Source organism: Carassius carassius, chromosome 13 (genome assembly GCF_963082965.1).
Source record: "Carassius carassius chromosome 13, fCarCar2.1, whole genome shotgun sequence".
NCBI classification, from domain to species: Eukaryota; Metazoa; Chordata; class Actinopteri; order Cypriniformes; family Cyprinidae; genus Carassius; species Carassius carassius.
The window spans coordinates 34,686,430-34,706,012 of record NC_081767.1 but is presented as its reverse complement, the minus strand read 5'-3'; the positions used below and the strand labels follow the sequence as shown (position 1 = coordinate 34,706,012).

Sequence of the window (19,583 nt, the reverse complement as noted above, 5' to 3'; positions counted from 1 at the left end):
ACTTTGCCAACAGTTTTTTCATGAATGTGACTAGATTGTCTTACTTTTATTACCGTTTCAATTGATATTTACACAATATAATATAAAATACAAGAAAAAACCTCTTTAAAAACAAAAGATTAAAATAATGTGTAAATAATCAGATTGGTGTCCTCTCAGATCAGAGTAACTCAGCACCAGCAGATTATCCAAAACCAAGCTGACATTTACAAACTGGGAATCTGGGGTCTGTTTGGGATGAAATGTTTCATGAGATGGCTGGCATGACCCTGTTGCTTTTCTTGCAACCCTTTGAGTTACAGATTTTTGCATATAATCTGTTTCTAATATAAAAAAGGACTCTTTTGGCACTGCTGATCAAATAAACACTGTGAACAGGATATGGGTGTGGAGATGACATTATAATGTTCTGTATGGATTGGTACAACAATGGTTTTCACCCCTTATAACCCTTTTCAACTACACTAGTTCCTAGTTCAATTTCCCCTGATATCCACCAGTGCATCTGAGAAGGCATCGCTAATTGCCAGCTTTGGTTTCACTTAATTTACATGCGAGTTGTAAGCTATTGATGTAAAACCTTCATTAGACTGACAGTGAGGCTAATAAAAAACATGGCGTCTAATGCTAAACTGAACGTCTTGGCTGTGTGCGATGTGGCAGCTTCATGAATAAATGCCTGGATGTGTGAGGGCTGAATAACTGACCCTCCTGTAAATACACCGGACATTCACTTGAGCCTCTGCTTATCTGTCGTTAAGCTATGAGAGTAGAGGTGTATGTAGGCTAACCAGAGTGACTGACACAGGACTCAGCCTTAGTATAAAATGAGGTAAAAGCTGCCTCAGGTCAGCTCCTTCCCCTCTATGATCACTACAGTAGAACGAGAAACACGGATGACCTGTAGAGCAGTGGTGTCATGGCAGTACCTAAGAAACAGTGAGAAATATGCAACTGTGATGCAGTACCGCTCTTAACCTGTGGATGGTGTTTGGGGTGGAGCAGCAGGAGGCACTACAGTGGAGGATAATCGATTTCAATGTGCAGTTAAAATGTTAGAGACATGAGACATTTACTGATGTAAAATGTCTTTGAATAATAATAATCATAAAAAAAAAAAAATAATATATATATATATATATATATATAATTACACATACAATTATTTGAACTGGTGAGCCAAAATGTCCCTCCAGTGCTTCCAGTAATGACATGAATGAAATTACCTACTGTGTCTTTCCAAGAAAATCATTTTGTTATAAAATAGATTTTTTTTCTTTTAAAATAATATTTATTTTTCTTAAGTTCTCACTATCAAGCTGAACAGCAAAACTGTTCATTTTTAACAGAAAGTCTCAACAGCTTAGAAAGAGAAACATAGAGAAGCAGAGACACTAGAGCATCGTTACGACATCTAGTTTTTCCTCTTGAACATCATCTGCTCAGTTGTTTATTCAGCAAGAAGAAGAGCTTTCAGGCCTCAGGAGTATTTGCATAATGGTGTTTTTCTTCAAAGCAGATACATCTCATTGACTGACTACAAAAAATAAAATAAAATAAAATAGAACAGTACAACGTCACAAATTCTATAATGACTTACAAAACAAGTATTGTACTTGAAAACAAGTCAAGAGAAAAACACAACAGGTCAGTCTTTACTTTGCCTCACGTGTCTCTGCTCAGTCGTTTCATAAGGGGTAAAGGACAAATCAGACATTTGAAAAAGAAAACAGGAGATCAAAACTGAAAAAAAATCTAATGCTACAAAGAAACTGCAAACATATGTACAAGACCCTGTATTCCTTGAGAGAGTATGAATGAGCTGTTTGTGAGAATGAACCTCCCCGTTGGTCTGTCTTCATCACATACCTTCAGTTTCGAACCCCTGTGCATCACGGTGCAAAGTCAACAGCAGCAGTTTTTAAGGGTCTTAATAAGTAGCATTCACAGAAATGTCCATTCCCCATGCTGTCACCAGATCACACTTGAAATGCTGGTCTCGCGGGGCAGCAGTGGCAGCATGGCGTTGTTAACGTGCTGCTCCTCCAGGGCCTGCTGCTGCTGGTGGCCCAGCTTCCCCTGCACTCGCTGGCCATTCAGCAGTGTCATGGGGATGTTGCAGTAGGTGTGTTGGCTGCCAAGTGAGGACAGCGGCGGGAGGGTGCCAGATGAGGGAATGTCGTACTCGTAGCTCCTGTAGTAGTGCTTCTGCCGCAGCTGTGTGTGGTACGTGTTGTGGAAGGTGGAGGGCAGCTCAGGATGCACTGTGGCCATGGCGGTGGAGGTGGCTGCAGCCATAGAAATGGCAGAGACGGTCTGCAGCTCTCCGAACGGGCCTTGCTCGCTGACATCCAGCACCTGCTCATGTGACAGCTTGGGCTCAGGCCGCTTAAAGGGCATTTCGTACTGCAGATGCTTCCAGAACTTGGAGTTGAGCTTGCTGCTCTCAGGACCCGGCCACTTGATGACCGTCAGCAGTTTGATGGTGTGTTTGAGAGCTTCCACTTCCTGGTAGTTCATAATTCCCCGCAGTTCAGCACATTCAATGAGGATGACTTTGATCTCGCCGTTGACCAGCATGTTGTGCAGCCGCGTCTCCAGCTCGAAGATGCTCCAGCCGCGCCTCACCACGTAGTTGGGTGTCATGACAATGATGAGACGTTTGCTCTGGTCGACGCAGCGAGCCACATCCTCGATGTAGGCTGATAGACAGAGAGAGACAGAGCGTCAACAGTTTCCACGTTTTCAAATTCCAACAAAAATATTAATATCATTGTTGTTTTTATTCACCTATTTTGCTTTGAAAAGGATTTTAAATACTTTCTACTTCAAAATTGGACGCTTAATTGAATGTGTTACTTGCTGTTGTACTCTCTGTAGTTATTTGTGATTTGAAAATTACAAGCAAATTATGAGTGAAAACAGATTTAAAGTTACAGCATAACACTGTGTGTGCAGTAAAAACATCTGTTGAAGAACCTTACTAAACGCTGGAAGACACTACATGATTTTTGCCCTGATTTTCCACTGATTTACAGTTTGAACAAGTTGACACTAGTCACCGAAAGTCAGAGCCAGTCTGCAGGTTTGAGTCAACAGATTTCACAGAAAATTGTGTTGTGTCTCATAGTCTTGTTGGAGGATATCTAGCATCTGATTTTAGAACACATAATGTTTTAATTAGTCACATGTCTCCTAGCAACAAGATAAACATTTCTGTGTGACTCTAAAGTCTTTAAAGTCTGTGAGTGTCTGACCCTCAGTCGTTTAGTGTATGATGGCCAGTTTTTCCATTGTGACTGTTTACAAAGTCGGTATGTATATGGTGCCTAACGTTTTAAAATCTGTTCAGAATTCAAAAGTCGTTCAGTGTATTCCAGCCTTAAGATGTGAAATAAAAACAGCAGAATGAGTCAATGACAGAACAACATACTGACAACATAGAACGGGGGAACAGGACAGACATCAAACACAAATCCTGCTCTGAATAAGACCCTGTGGCAGTTTATATGTTTTATGTTTTATATAAGTTTTATATATTGATCTAACATACCACTGTTGAGAAAATGAATCACGTTTAACTGAACCCAAGGGCATCAGATAAGAGAGACATGTGAAATGTGGACTGGAATTAAAACTGGAACAGTTTTAGACGGCTACACCAGTACAGTAACAGATCTAGTCAATAAGGTCTTACTGTTTAATGCAGTAATCAAACTATAGGAGTTCTGTTGTATATTTTTCCTGCCTCTTTTTTAGCCTTTACAACAAATAGGAAAAGCATAATAACACTGTTCAAACCCCACCCGTCCAAAATCACTTGCTCTCTAACAGCAGAAACTCCCAAAGCCTCTCTTAGACTCATCCAAGTCGATTTTTTCATATCATTTTCTACATTCAGAACATATGATGGTGTTCTGCTCAACCTGAATCCCGGTTTAACTCAGCGCCACATCCCAATATTCCCCAAAGGTGAAGTCTGCAAAAAGGTGTGAGTCAGATTTGTTGACAATTGGAAAAGGCCACGGAAGAATACCTCTAAGGAGTCTTTTGTCATCCTGGAAATGATCATTGCTGAAACCTAGACATAAATATTTCAACATTGAAAGTCTGAACAGCCAATTCAGCAGAAAGTCAATCAGAAACAAACCAGCAAGGACTTCCACAAGAGAAACTGGCATAATTGTGACTTTTTGCCTTAGGATTTTCAGTTACGATCACCAGTTTATCCAGTTTAATATGGGACTTGTAGCTGCAGGGCTAACAGAGCTAACAGTGTTAGCTGTTGCTCACATCAGTGAAGTGATTAACATCAAACATGGCTTGAGCTGCTCATTGAAGAGCCGATAATTCCTGAACACAAACACAAATCAATGTTTTCCTAGCCCTGATTTTGAGCACCTCATCCCATATTAAAATCTAACAGTCCCCAGACAACAGACTTGAATGAATGTAAGCAAAACACACGCAAATGAACAAAGAAAAAATGGCAAGACGGACATTCATGTTGTGTTGGACCAGCAAACGAAAAACATACAAGCGAATGAGAAAAGTACAAACATAAGCAAATTATGTGCAAGAAACTTTACTCAAAGCACTCTTATAAAAATTACTTTGAATTTAGAAAAATGTACAAGCCAAACAAAAAGCTTATCCAACAAAAGGTACTTGAAATAAAAAATAATGCTGAAAATATCCAAAGAACATTCAATAGGGTGAAGATGCAGCACTGCACATGAGAACACAACACACAAACAAACACCTTACAATGAATGCAACTTACTTCCAGTTGGGATCAAGTCCCTGTCAGGAATGAAGAGTTTGTACCCATAATGCTTTTCCATAATGTCTGGCAGAATCTCCAAAGCAAAACGTTCCTCCTCTCTGGTTTCCTGGCTCCACTGGTCTGGATCCACTTTAGTGTATGACAAGTATGCATCGTAGTCTTTATTTTCTTAAAACACACACAAAGACACAATAGAGAATCACAGTGAAACTGGTTTACACCACACTAACAGCATCCATATCCTGTAACCAGAGCTGGGTAGATTACTTACAAATTGTAGTCTGTTACTGATTCCAAATTACATGACAAAAACCTAAGTTAGTAATGTAATCCATTAATTACATATTTTAGGTAATGCAAGCAGACAAATTTTAGATTACTTCTGAACTAACTCATTTATCACAATGATTTAATAGGATCGTCTGGTGCCATATTGATATAAATACAAAGAGTAAGAAAATATAGCCCATTCTTTGTAATTAACAACATAAAGTGCATTAAACGGTACATTGTTACATTTGGTTTCCCAAACGAGGGTTCGTGAATTTAATACAAAGCTATTAATTAATTAAATCATAAAAAAATGTAAGTCATTTTCAAATAACATCAATCAAAATAAAACAAACAAACAAAATGAAATATTTTATGTTTACCTCTATGTTTTGTGGCTATTAACCAACATCAGTGAACATGCAAATTAGATAATTATTAAAATATTTATTTAAAGATCTCAGGGGTTCTTCAAGTATATATATTAGGTGAAAGATGATCAGATGGCAAAAAAGTTTGTGAATCCTTGCATTTCATTTAAATAAGAAATTACATGAATTTGAATGAATAAATGAATTGTGTATTTATTGTGTATTGCTGTACACCCAAAGCACTTTGGGTAAGTATTATTGTGAATATTAATAAAAATAAAAATCACGCCGCAATGCTTAAAGTAAAAGTTTTGAACTGTGGCAGGAGTTAAACATACACAGAGATCAATGTTCAACCTATGAATCTCAACATGGGTAACAATGAAAATAAAATCTAATTGTGCAATGCATGCTGGGAGATTTGTAGTAGCACCCAGCATGAATTGCACAATTAAAGGGTTAGTACACCCAGATAGCAAAATTATGTAATTAATAACTTACCCTCATGTCGTTCCAAACCCGTGAGACCTCCGTTTATCTTTGGAACACAGTTTAAGATATTTTAGATTTAGTCCGAGAGCTCTCAGTCCCTCCATTGAAGCTGTGTGTACGGTATACTGTCCATGTCCAGAAAGGTAAGAAAAACATCATCAAGTAGTCCATGTGACATCACATGGTCAGTTAGAATTTTTTGAAGCATCGAAAATATATTTTGGTCCGACAATAGCAAAAACGACGACTTTATTCAGCATTGTCTTCTCTTCCGTGTCTGTTGTGTGAGAGAGTTCAAAACAAAGCAGTCTGGATATCTGTTTCGCGAACAAATCATTCAGTTCACCAAATCGAACTGAATCGTTTTAAACGGTTTGCATCTCTAATACGCATTAATCTGCAAATGACTTAAGCTGTTAACTTTTTAATGTGGCTGACACTCCCTCTGAGTTCAAACAAACCAAAATCCCGGAGTAATGCATGCACTCAAACAGTACACTGACTGAACTGCTGTGAAGAGAGAACTGAAGATGAACACCAAGACGAGCCAGATAAGAAGAATCGAGGAGCTGATGATACTGTGCATGTGTGATTCAGCGTGAAGCAGACTGACACACAGAGCGCATGAACCGAACTGATTCTTTTGGTGATTGATTCTGAACTGATTCTGTGCTAGTGTTATGAGCGCGGGTAAACCGAAGGCTTGAATCAAGGGCAATCATCGCAAATGACGCCATTACGTCGAGCGCAAAAGAACCGGTGAACCATTTTCTTCAACCGGTTTATTGAATCGAACTGTCCGAAAGAACTACTGGTGATACGAAAACCGATGCAACCGGTTCTTGACTCGTGAACGAGTCAGTCTTTTGTTCGTTATCTGGCTCGGCTCGGTTTTCATCTTCAGTTCTCTCTTCACAGCAGTTCAGTCAGTGTACTGTTTGGGTGCATGCATTACTCCGGAATATTGGTTTGTTTGAACTCAGAGGTACTGTCAGCCACATTAAAAAAGTTAACAGCTTAAGTCATTTGCGGATTAATGCGTATTAGAGATGCGAACCGTTTAAAATGATTCAGTTCGACTTGGTGAACTGAATGATTCGTTCGGGAACCGGATATCCAGACTGCTTTGTTTTGAACTCTTTCACACAACAGACAGATGCTTCAAAAAATTCTAACTGACCCTCTGATTTCACATGGACTACTTTGATGATGTTTTTCTTACCTTTCTGGACATGGACAGTATACCGTACACACAGCTTCAATGGAGGGACTGAGAGCTCTCGGACTAAATCTAAAATATCTTAAACTGTGTTCCAAAGATAAACGGAGGTCTCACGGGTTTGGAACAACATGAGGGTAAGTTATTAATTACATAATTTTGCTATCTGGGTGAACTAACCCTATAAATTTTATTTTGATCGTCGTCAAGTCAAGTGACCTTTATTTATATAGCGCTTTAAACAAAAAGGATTGCGTCAAAGCAACTGAACAACATTAATTAGGAAAACTGTGTCAATAATGCAAAATGACAGTTAAAGGCAGTTCATCATTGAATTCAGTAATGTCATAATCTCAGTTCAGTTTAAATAGTATCTGTGCAATCATTTGCTATCAAGTCAACGATATCGCTGTAAATGAAGTGACCAGAACTAAGCAAGCCAGAGGCAACAGCGGCAAGGAACCGAAACTCCATCGGTGACAGAATGGAGAAAAAAACCTTGGGAGAAACCAGGCTCAGTTGGGGGCCAGTTCTCCTCTGACCAGACGAAACCAGTAGTTCAATTCCAGGCTGCAGCAAAGTCAGATTGTGCAGAAGAATCATCTGTTTCCTGTGGTCTTGTCCTGGTGCTCCTCTGAGACAAGGTCTTTACAGGGGATCTGTATCTGGGGCTCTAGTTGTCCTGGTCTCCGCTGCATTAATAAGGTAAACCAGAACCGGGAACACTTCCCATAACACCCGATGTACTTGCTACATCATTAGAAGAATGGCATCTACGCTAATATTTGTCTGTTTCTCTCTTATTCCGAGGTCACCGTAGCCACCAGATCCAGTCTGTGTCCAGATCAGAGGGTCACTGCAGTCACCCGGATCCAGTACGTATCCAGACCAGATGCTGGATCAGCACCTAGAAAGGACCTCTACATCCCTGAAAGACAGCGGAGACCAGGACAACTAGATGAGCCCCAGATACAGATCCCCTGTAAAGACCTTGTCTCAGAGGAGCACCAGGACAAGACCACAGGAAACAGATGATTCTTCTGCACAATCTGACTTTGCTGCAGCCTGGAATTGAACTACTGGTTTCGTCTGGTCTGAGGAGAACTGGCCCCCCAACTGAGCCTGGTCTCTCCCAAGGTTTTTTTCTCCATTCTGTCACCGATGGAGTTTCGGTTCCTTGCCGCTGTCGCCTCTGGCTTGCTTAGTTGGGGTCACTTCATTTGCAGCGATATCGTTGTATCGACTTGATTGCAATTGGTTGCACAGATACTATGTAAACTGAACTGAGATGATGACATCACTGAATTCAATGATGAACTGCCTTTAACCACCTGTCATTTTGCATTATTGACATTATTTCCTTATTAATGTTGTTCAGCTGCTTTGACGCAATCCTTTTTGTTTAAAGCGCTCTATAAATAAAGGTGACTTGACTTATTTTATATATATATACATATATATACATATATATATATATATATATATATATATATATATATATATATATATATATATATATATATATGTATATATATATATTTATATATATATATATATGTATATGTATATATATATATATTTATATATATATATATATATATATATATATATATATATATTTACCGAACAGAAAGCAGAAGTAATGAATCTCAAAGAATAGCCCCACTAGAGCAAGACTCACATCAGAAAACTGAGAAGATCAAAACATTGGAACATCAACTAAATTTGATATAAGCAACTAGGAATTAGGGAGAAACATCTGACTAAAGGTGTTGGCTCTTATGGTCATTGTGAAATTAGTTTAAATTAAAAATGGATTAAAAACACATATGATTATTTATTAGGTGTTTCTATATTCTTATTCCTATATGCAATCAATATATATCTAAAGGAAATAAAACCAACCAGCAACGCATCCTAGGGATATGTTAATGTTGATGAAAATATATTTCTTAAGCTGACCGAGCATTGGGTCAGTAAAGCGTTTTAATGCCTTGTGCCTCTTCACGGATTACTGTATTGTGAAGGTGAAACTGATCCACCATAACGGCTCAAGAAAAGAATATTAATGAATACTGCAGTGCTCTATCTATATTGTTGGAACTTCTTTATAATATTCCTTACCTCCATCCACATCCTCACTGCCAAAGTGATTTCTGTAGAAGAGCATGAGTTCAATTCTGTAACACTTATAAAGGGACACCAAAAATATCAACATCAGCAGAATGGCTCCCAAACCTCCAGCCAGCTCCACCGTATACATGAGTTCTGCTGAGAGACAGACAGACAGAGAGACAGTTATACAATAATACACCTGCCATACATCAGCAAACGCTCGCGCTGTCAATAAACAATGTGATCAGGTCAGAGTGAAACATCTCTCTCTCAGATTAGGACTCCTGATATTGTTCTTTCCATCCTGTGTGTGTTAAACCTGTCAAACAAACACCAAAGTGAGCAAACCCTTCCTGTGCTCCATTGAGTCTGTGTCTACCAGTGCACAGACTGATCACACTAACAATTGGCTGGTACACAATAAAGAAAAGTGCAAATACCCTAATAAAATATTATTCCAGTAAAAGTATTAAGTACTCCTTTTCAATTTAACTCCAGTGAAAGTACAAAAGTATAGTTTTTTATTGTTATTATTGTATTTAAGTATTAAAATGAAAAAGTACTGATCGATAAATTTTTATTTTTTCATTTTAAATTGTATATTTAATAATGCTATATATTTTATTTAACTGGGTATGGCGGCATGTCATACATTATTGAAACATTACTTTTCATGCTTTACATGTTACCCTTGGGAGATATCATCAGGAAACATGGTGTTAGCTTTCACTGTTATGCTGATGATACTCAGCTCTATATTTCTTCACGGCCTGGTGAAACACACCAATTTGAAAAACTAATGGAATGCATAGTCGATATAAAAAACTGGATGACGAGTAATTTCTTACTGCTAAATTCTGAAAAAACAGAGGTGTTAATTATAGGACCTAAAAACTCTGCTTGTAATAACCTAGAACACTGTCTAAGACTTGATGGTTGCTCTGTCAATTCTTCGTCATCAGTTAGGAACCTAGGTGTGCTATTTGATCGCAATCTTTCCTTAGAAAGCCACGTTTCTAGCATTTGTAAAACTGCATTTTTCCATCTCAAAAATATATCTAAATTAAACCAGGAAGTATGACCATATTAGCACGGTCCTGTCAACACTGCACTGGCTCCCTATCAAACTTTGTATAGATTTTAAAAATCTTGCTTATTACTTATTACAGTTTTTTACAGACGTTAGGACACATTTCTCAATACTTAGGTCACTTTTGCAAAACTCTTCAAACAGTGAGCACAACAGAAGTCTATTTGGGCTAAACTGAGGATCGATTATCATTGCTTTGGCACAAAATGCATTCAATGACTACATCTCTCAAATTTCATGAATTATTTTCTCACTCAGACACAACAACTGCCAAAACTCTTTGTACGTACAAGTCAATTTGCACATGCTTACATACTGTTTTCAAAACTGTTAAACTTATGTTCAAAACAATAACATAATACAAAACTGAATAAGACAGCAATTTGCTACATTTCAACAGTAATATTTGAATGAAATATATTTTAAATCTTAAAATTAAATGCTATAATAACAATTGGACAATTAGTAGATTAGCATTACTATTGTATCTGTATCAGTGGATGGTGTGTATACAATTTCTTCTATTTTGGAATTACTCAGTGCAAAAAAATTAAAATAAATAAATGACATAAAATATTGACAAATTCTGCATCATGTCTGATTCATTCCAGTAACATATATTGCAGTGAATTATAAACAGAGATGTGTCCTTGTTTTACACAAGAAAACATTGTATAATGCTACATGTTGTTAGTGTTTTTTAGGTCATTGTTTTGTGGGTGACAAACTGTGTCTGTCGGCTGTCAACCTTTGCTAGTGTTCTGGAAAAATGAGTTGATTTGAGACCTGAATAAAGTGTTTTGGTAGTTGTAGTGCATTTTGAATGTGAAATGAACTGCTTTGCCAAGCTGAAAGTTGGTTAGGAGAACTGTGTGAAGAGTTTTGCAAATGTGACCTAAGTATTGAGAAATGTGTCCTTGCGTCTGTAAAAAACTGTAAGCCCTGAATGGTTTAGCACCTCTGTATTTGAATGAGCTCATTTATTTATTTCCACTTTTATTTTTTATATCTTGTCTGTAAATATTATTTATAGTAAAATTATTATTCATTGTGAACGTATGGAGCTGTATGAACCACTGCAAGCTGTAAAGTAAACAGGAAGAGTTTGTCCGAGCTCAAATGGCTTTGCATGTAGGCTACACTTCTTGTATTTTGTTTATGAAACACAAGGTGTCACTGTGACCTCAAAGCTTACACTCACCTACAAGCTCACCTACACAGGCTTGATATTCCTGAGGTAAAACATGCCACATTACCCTACTAAATATAGAAATAAATGCATAAATGTGTAAATAAATAAATGTATAAATAAATAAAATAAAAAAGAAATAAATATACATAAGGAAATAAAAGCATATATACATATATAGGTTTGGCACTCCATACAGTATTGCATCTTGGAGCGAGTGATGATTTGTCCTGTTCAAAATAATGAGGAACAACATTATTTTAAAAAAATTAGTGGAGGAAGTACAATATTATGTATTTCTTGTTTCTCTAAATAAAAATACTCCAATAAAGTAAACATACTTGAAAAATGTACTTAAGTAAAGCAAGAAAGTGAAAATACTGTTAACTGTCCTCGACTAAAGTGCAGGTCATTACCACTAGACATAGAGGAACAAGGCATTCAGGGTCTGATTACATCTGTCCAAATGAGGTTTACACCATCGGTGCATTTGTGATGTTCTTATTCTGTGTCTGTACGGGAGCTGAGAATCTGAAAAAGCCACAGCGCCATATGAAGATGAATCCTGTATAACTGGACAAAGTTCATGTGGAGGTGGACCTGACAGACTCATTGACCTAGTGCTCTTGTGTTGTGTCAAGTCTATATCAGCAGCTCTGCTCATCGGCGGTGACATTTTGGATCATGCCAGAGAGCAGAGATGAGGGTTACTTTCGTGTGTTTGTGTTCAATGTTCTGGAATGAAGGATGGAAGCTGATGAATTCAATGTTTGTCAAAGGAAATGGCCTCATTGATGCATCTGCAGTTGAGTCGAGTCGTGTCGTTTTTCAACTCCTTGAATTCTCAGTGTGTCTGCTGGGGTAGGAAGTGTCAAAGTGTTAATCGATCCCACATGTTTTGGGATCTGAATGTAACTGGTAATTAAAAGCATAACCCCCAGATATGGGCTCAACAGGACATTTATTCTCAGGCAAACGGATGTTTCTATTTCTATTATCTAACCCATTGGATTTAAAAGAAAAACAAGTGTCAAGTGTCACGTGTTGCAGTAGAGTAGAATCAGCCCATATGGATGTGTATTTACTAACAGAGCACTGCAGGCATGAAATAAACAGTGAAGTGAAGAGTGATCTCTTTCATGTACAGAATGAAGAGGATCGGTCTGCCATCAAAGCACTTTTCAGATTCATATTTTAAAAGAGAAGCGATTTATTATGTAAAAATATTCTCAACTAAAGGAAACTAGGTCGCTAAGAAGGGAAAGAATCTTAATGTTGCAGAAATATCAGCTAAGCATGGAGTAAGATGTTAAGAAGCATAATTCACAATCAACAATTTTACTTTTCAAATTTACTTTTATTTACTTTTTTATGTGCCTCTTTATTACTTCAAATAATATGGTCAATTATGTTGGAAAATAAAAAAGGATATTGGTTTTCAGAAAATGATCACATTGACCAATTACAACTGGATTTTACAGTACTTTACTTCAACATTGGCTTGTTTTTCAGCAAAACTAAGAGCAGCCGGTAAATTACACACTATTTTCCTGTTTAACATTGTGAAGCTGCTTTGACACAACCTGTACTGTATAAAGCGCTATAGAAATAAAGGAGTCACCTGGAGACCAGACATGATTAGAAAGTTCTGCTCAGTTTTCTTCAGTGTCTCTTACCCCTCTTGCTGAGCTGGATGTTGGCTTGTCGTCTGCCGTGGCCGTTCTCCACATAACAGGAGTAGTTACCCAGGTCACTCTCCTCCACAGCATCTATGGTAAGCGAAATGGACACCTCCTGTTCTCCTAAGTGTGCCCGAATAGTTCTGTAATGGAGCAGATAAGGGGAAAACTGTTCAGCAACAACCATCTACTCCTAAAGCTATGATTCATCATTGGCTGAACACACTAATAAGCTACATTTCTCACACAACAGTAAGGACAAAAAAAAAAACAAAAAAACAAATGAAATGGCTGTGGATCCAAAAATAAAAATACACAAAGAACTTGTGCTCTAAAAGAGATTCTCTGATTTGATCCGATAAATGCTATATCAAAATCATGTACATTTGGGAAGTGTTTCCTCTATTTTTTCACGTGCAAACTTACGATTTCCTAATGCAAACTTTTTTCTCAAACAAGGTTCTATTCCACCTACATAAAATTGTATATATAGGAATGCTTCAGATCTGATGGTAGTATTTTTTTTAAATCTATGTACTTATTGTAATTTATGTACATTTTAGTTGCATTTGCAAAGCTTTTCACTACTTCAAAAACAGCCAGAAACCTTGGAGTTATGATTGATGATCAGCTGACTTTCTCAGACCACGTTGCTAAAACTGTCCAGTCCTTCTGATTTGCTTTATTTAACATTAAGAAGATCAGGCCCTTTCTTTCGGAACAAGCTGCACAACTCCTTGTTCAAGATCTTGTTCTGTCCAGGCTGGACTATTGCAATGCACTCCTCCGCTGGCTCCTCCGGATTTGGGCAGTCAGTTCTATCAAAGAGGAGTCCCCCATTCCCTCCCCAATCATGGTGGATGGCAGCAGGCTCCGGTCCCAGGCAAACGGCGGCGACTCCTCCACTCCCTCATGGACGGCAGCCATCTCTGAGCTCGTCCGTCCCCCCGACAACTCACTCCAGCCCACCGCCTCGAGCATCCACGGCAGCAGACTGCTTCGCCAATCTCGATGGCACCGCTGATTCACCACAGCGGTGAGGGATCTTCAGCAGTGCGTCCCTCCTTCCTCCTGGGTTTCGGCACCAATGTAACAATGTAAAAACGTTCGTAGTCACGGGAAGAAGGAGACGGGATCTGGCGAACACTTAAATCAAACTTTAATAATTTAACAAACACAACACAGTGCGACAGCCCCTCACGGACGACTGCCCTGCACAAACAAAACCAAAGACAAAAAAAATCCAGGCATGGTCCTATCTCGTCCTTCACTGTCGTAACTCCTCCTTTGTATCCTTCTGGAGCTCCTCCATGGGACTCGAGACCCATGAGTGGCGCAGGTGTCGCTCATTTTCAATTACTCCACCGGCCTCGACTCATTCGACCCATTTACTTTTACTTGAGTACAGTTTTTGGGTACTCTACCCACTTCTGTTGATTGGCCATATCAAAAATATTTCATTGATGAACGTTGTTAGAATGCAGAACAGCCTAAATAATGAATCAATATCTTCTTAACAACACAGAGAGGGGTGCATAATGAAGTCCTGCAGAGCTGTGTTCATTTTTTTTTCACTGACAAAAACGAGATGATGCCGAAATGCCAAAAACGATGATAAAAAAAGCGCTTACCCTTGATGCTGTTCTATAGAGTAGACAGTCCTACAAAGATATCACTTCCACATTTTTACCATTTTAACAATATGCAACCACTTTTTATCTACATAAATTTTTTTATTCAAAATAGCCTTCGTGTATGATGTCAAATTGTCAGATTGTCAGTTCTGAAGAGTGTCCACATAAACACACTCAGTTGCATCTTCAGTAAGCGTAAACAGTTGGTAGAATACCGGATGTGTATCAGTATAATACACTTGTGCTTTTGGTTTCGAAGACAGTGGCCTCATCTAGTTGCTGTTGAATGTATCATTAAGATTAATCAAACAACAAAAGAAAGAGAGAAGATCAGTCACTACTAATAAGGATTAATCTAAATTTATTTTACATAAATAAGTATGTCTGCTTAAAACAATTAAAGAATGCTGTAAGATCTGTTATCTTATTAATTAAATATTGGTATAAAGTCATGGCCAAACATTTTGGCAGTTTGATGCTTCAGTATTTGTAGATTATTTTCCCAATTTTTCTATGGTGTACTGAAAAACAATGATAAGCATATCATAATTTGCATATCATAAGCATATCATAATTTATTTGATCTCTAGCAAATAAATAAATTGGGAAGTCGTGGCCTAATGGTTAGAGAGTCGGACTCCCAATTGAAAGGTTGTGAGTTTGAGTCCCGGGCCGGCAGGAATTGTGGGTGGGGGGAGTGCATGTACAGTTCTCTCTTCACCTTCAATACCACGAATTAGGTGCCCTTGAGCAAGGCATCGAACCCCCAACTGCTCCCCGGGCGCCGCAGCATAAATGGCTGCCCACTGCTCCGGGTGTGTGCTCACAGTGTGTGTGCACTTCGGATGGGTTAAATGCAGAGCACAAATTCTGAGTATGGGTCACCATACTTGGCTGAATGTCACTTCACTTCACTTTATAAGTTTTAAAGGCTTTTATTGGCAAAAAAATATATATAATGAGTCAATATTTACAGTGTTGACCCTTGTCTTTCAAAACCTCTGCAATTCGCTCTGGCTGGATATTTGCTTCTGGGCCTGAATGATGGCGATCCATTCTTGCCTTATTAGTTCTCGCAGTTAATCACATTTTGTGAGCTTCTGCTTGTCCACTCGCCTTTAGAGGACTGACCACAGGTCCTCTATGGGATTGAGATCCGGGGAGTTACCTGGCCATGGAATCAAAATTTTAATGTAATGATCTTTGAGCCACTTCTTTATCACTCTTGCTTTGTGACATGGTGCTCCATCATGCTGGAAAATGCACAGATAATCACCAAATTGCTCATGGATCATTGTAAAAAGTCACTCTTGCAAGTCAAGTCACCTTTATTTATATAGTCCTTTTAACTATACAGATTGTGTAAAAGCAACTTTACATTATAAAATAGGAAAATAATATGTCAATAATGCAAAATGACAATAGTAAACACTCAATTTTCAGCTAAAGACAGTTCATCATTGAATTCAGTGATGTCAACAAACAACTCAGTTTAAATAGTATCTGTGCTATCAAGTCGACAAATTACTGGAAAATAAGTGTCTCCAACTAAGCAAGCCAGAGGAACCAAAACTCCATCAGTGACAGAATGGAGAAAAAACCTTGGGAGAAACCAGGCTCAGTCAGGGGTCAGTTCTCCTCTCAATAGACGAAACCAGCAGTTCAATTCCAGGCTGCAGCAAAGTCAGATTGTGCAGAAGAATCATTTGGTTGCTGTGGTCTTGTCCTGGTGGCCGTCTATGAGACAAGGTCTTTACAGGGGATCTGTCTCTGGGGCTCATCTAGTTGTCCTGGTCTCCGCTGTCTTTCAGGGATGTAGAAGTCCTTTCTAGGTGCTGATCCACCATCTGGTCTGGATACGTACTGGATCCGGGTGACTGCAGTGACCCTCTGATCTGGATACAGACTGGATCTGGTGGCTATGGTGACTTCGGAATAAGAGAGAAACAGACTAATATTAGTGTAGATGCCATTCTTCTAACGATGTTCTTATGCCACTCCCACTCCAGTGACAATGGCGTTGATAAACGCGAGATCTCTAGCAAATAAGACCTTCATCCTGAACGATCTTTTTCTTTCTCATGAAATTGATTTTTTATTTGTTACTGAGACTTGGCTTAATGCTGGTGAAATGACTTCTCTTTCTGAACTTTCTCCTACTGGCTGCAGTTTTTTCAGTACCCCTAGGTCTGTTGGTCGTGGCGGGGGTCTTGCAGTTGTTTTTAAAGACAAGTTTAAGTGTAGGCTTTCACCTTCTGCGTCTTTTAGCTTTTTTGAATCTCAGTTAATTATCAATCAATCAATCAACATTTATTTATACAGCCCTTTACAACACTCAAAGTGAACCAAAGTGCTTTTCAGGAAATATAAAATAAAAATAATAACAAAATATATAATGCCACAAAACAAAGTATGAAAAGAAAAAAAAAAAGAAAAAAAAAATTTATGCCACAAAGAAAACACAAAATGCCACAACAACTGCTATAAATTAAAAGCCAGTCTAAATAAATAAGTCTTGAGCTTAGCCTTAAAGACAAGTCAGGTAGCCAGGTAACAAGTCAGTGATTGTACGTAAATCAGCAGGTAGCTTGTTCCAGAGGCTTGGCCCAGCTACAGAAAAAGCCCGGTCACCCCAGAGTCTGTACCTTGTCCTTGGGACTTCGAGCAAAAGTTGATTTGTTGATCTAAGAGCCCTGTTTGATTGACTCAAAGTTAACATCTCAGTTATGTACGGTGGTGCGAGGCCATTGAGAGCTTTAAAAACAAACAATAAAATCTTAAAATCAACTCTAAAAGAAACTGGAAGCCAGTGGAGCGAAGAAAGAATTGGAGTAATATGCTCACGTTTACGTGTGTTAGTTAGAAGACGGGCTGCTGCATTCTGTACCAGCTGAAGGCACCTGAGTGATGACTGTGAGATTCCAACATAAAGTGCATTACAGTAATCTAGTCTTGAACTAATAAAAGCATGAATAACTTTCTCAAGGTCCGAACAATTTAAAAATGGTTTGACCTTGGCCAATAGACGTAGCTGAAAAAAAACTAGCTTTCACCACACTGTCAATTTGTTTCAATAGTTCACGCTTACATATAATTAGCTGAGGTATGGAATGCGTATTTGGCGTGCTGTCCGGGGAAGGGCTCCGAGCTCGGGAATGGCCCGAACCTAGAATACCCCCCCCCCTTCCCCGTCTATTTATAAAGTGAACTTGAAGTGAGGAGATGGGGTGGAGGAGGGATGCTGATAAACCGTCAATGGATAGAGGTAAGTCAGCGATATTTATACTATGGGATTGATTACTTGATTATGGTCCACCTGTGTTGATTAGGCTAAGTATCTGACGCGCTCCTCCCGAATCTTATTAATAAAATTACATTTCAATAGTTCACGCTTACATATAATTAGCTGAGGTATGGAATGCGTATTTGGCGTGCTGTCCGGGGAAGGGCTCCGAGCTCGGGAATGGCCCGAACCTAGAGTACCCCCCAAAAAGCAAATATACAGGAGGACAGCCGCCAGTTTAGAGAATGCCCCCCCAAAAGCATAGAGTACTGGCGGGGGCTGATTAGGTTTCTGAGAAGTCGTCTCGTTGGCAGGTTGGAAGGGCCTACGTACTCCGGAGGGAGCGACTTGGGCGTTGGGAGAGTAGGCCCTACCGGCTGCAGCTAGTGAACTACGTGGTTGTTGGCGCCCGGTCGGTAGGGCTCGAGCCGATGCTCAACTGGAGCTTTTTGGCGTTGGAACGGTGAGCCCTTCCGGCCGATGAGGAGGAGCAGCGTGGTTGTGGTGCCCGACCGGGAGGACCCGAGTTGCCTCGACCGGAATACGTCACGGTGTCGGCGTACGGGCCCTACTGGCTGATAGCCCCTGCTATTCAGTGGGTGAAGGGCCTAGTGCTGACCGAGAGGGCCCATGAAGCCTCCGACAGGAGATTGAGACTCAGAATGACGGACGTCTGGGTCCTCTCGGTTTGGCAGATAAAAAGCTTTGGGCTGGCCGACAAGGAGGACTCTGGCGACATCTGATGGGAGATCCCGACTCACGGCATTAGATGGATGAGACTCACTTGCGGCCGGCAAGCATAGGCCCGCCCGGGAGAACTCTCGCCAGACGTCTGAAGGGAGCGCACGCATCAGACGGGTAAGCCTCGCCGGACGGGGAGAGTGGAAAGGAAAACCCGACTGGGAGGTCTCTCGCAGCATCCGATGGGGCATTAGACTCAGAACATCGAACGGGTAAGCCTCGCCAGGCGGGGTTAAAAGATGTGAGGGTAGCTGAGGGTAGCTGAGTTATTATTATTATTTATTTATTTATTTTATTTATTTTTTATTTTTTGCAGGATTTGGCGAGAGGACGAGACTCGTAGCGTCGGACGGTTAAGCCTCGCCTACCGTCAAATGGAAAGGGAAGTTGCGTGGCCGAGAGACTGTTACCGACGTCCGAAGGGAGCACTCGCATCGAACGGGTAAGCCTCGCCGACCGTAGAGTGGAAACGTAAAGCAAGTCTGTCCAGGAGGCTCTCGCCAGCGTCCGAAGGGAGCACGCGCATCGAACGGGTAAGCCTCGCTGACCATAGAAAAGGAAAAGGTAAGGTTGTCTAACCGGGAGGCTCTCGCCGGCGTCCGAAGGGAGCACACGCATCGAACGGGTAAGCCTCTCCGGATGTGACAGAAAAGGTAACGATAGGTGGCCAGGAGGCATTTGTCCGCATCCAACGGGGACTTCCTGTTCCCCAAA

General features: G+C 39.7%; 1 protein-coding gene across 5 annotated transcripts in view; it reads right to left on the bottom strand.

The window, feature by feature from the left end:
- Window positions 1-1,335: 1,335 nt before the first annotated feature.
- LOC132156424 (interleukin-1 receptor accessory protein-like 1-B) overlaps window positions 1,336-19,583 on the bottom strand; it is a 219,503-nt gene continuing 201,255 nt past the window's right edge. For 2 of the 5 annotated variants that reach the window (XM_059565437.1, XM_059565438.1), the window contains exons 8-12: window positions 13,209-13,354; window positions 9,263-9,409; window positions 4,784-4,954; window positions 4,037-4,081; window positions 1,336-2,702 (exon numbers count right to left, since the gene is read on the bottom strand). In XM_059565437.1, coding sequence (XP_059421420.1) covers window positions 1,972-2,702; window positions 4,037-4,081; window positions 4,784-4,954; window positions 9,263-9,409; window positions 13,209-13,354 — 1,240 coding nt within the window. In that variant the 3' untranslated portion in view covers window positions 1,336-1,971. The remainder of the gene's footprint in view (window positions 2,703-4,036; window positions 4,082-4,783; window positions 4,955-9,262; window positions 9,410-13,208; window positions 13,355-19,583) is intronic. The other 3 variants (XM_059565439.1, XM_059565440.1, XM_059565441.1) reach the window with 3 other exon arrangements.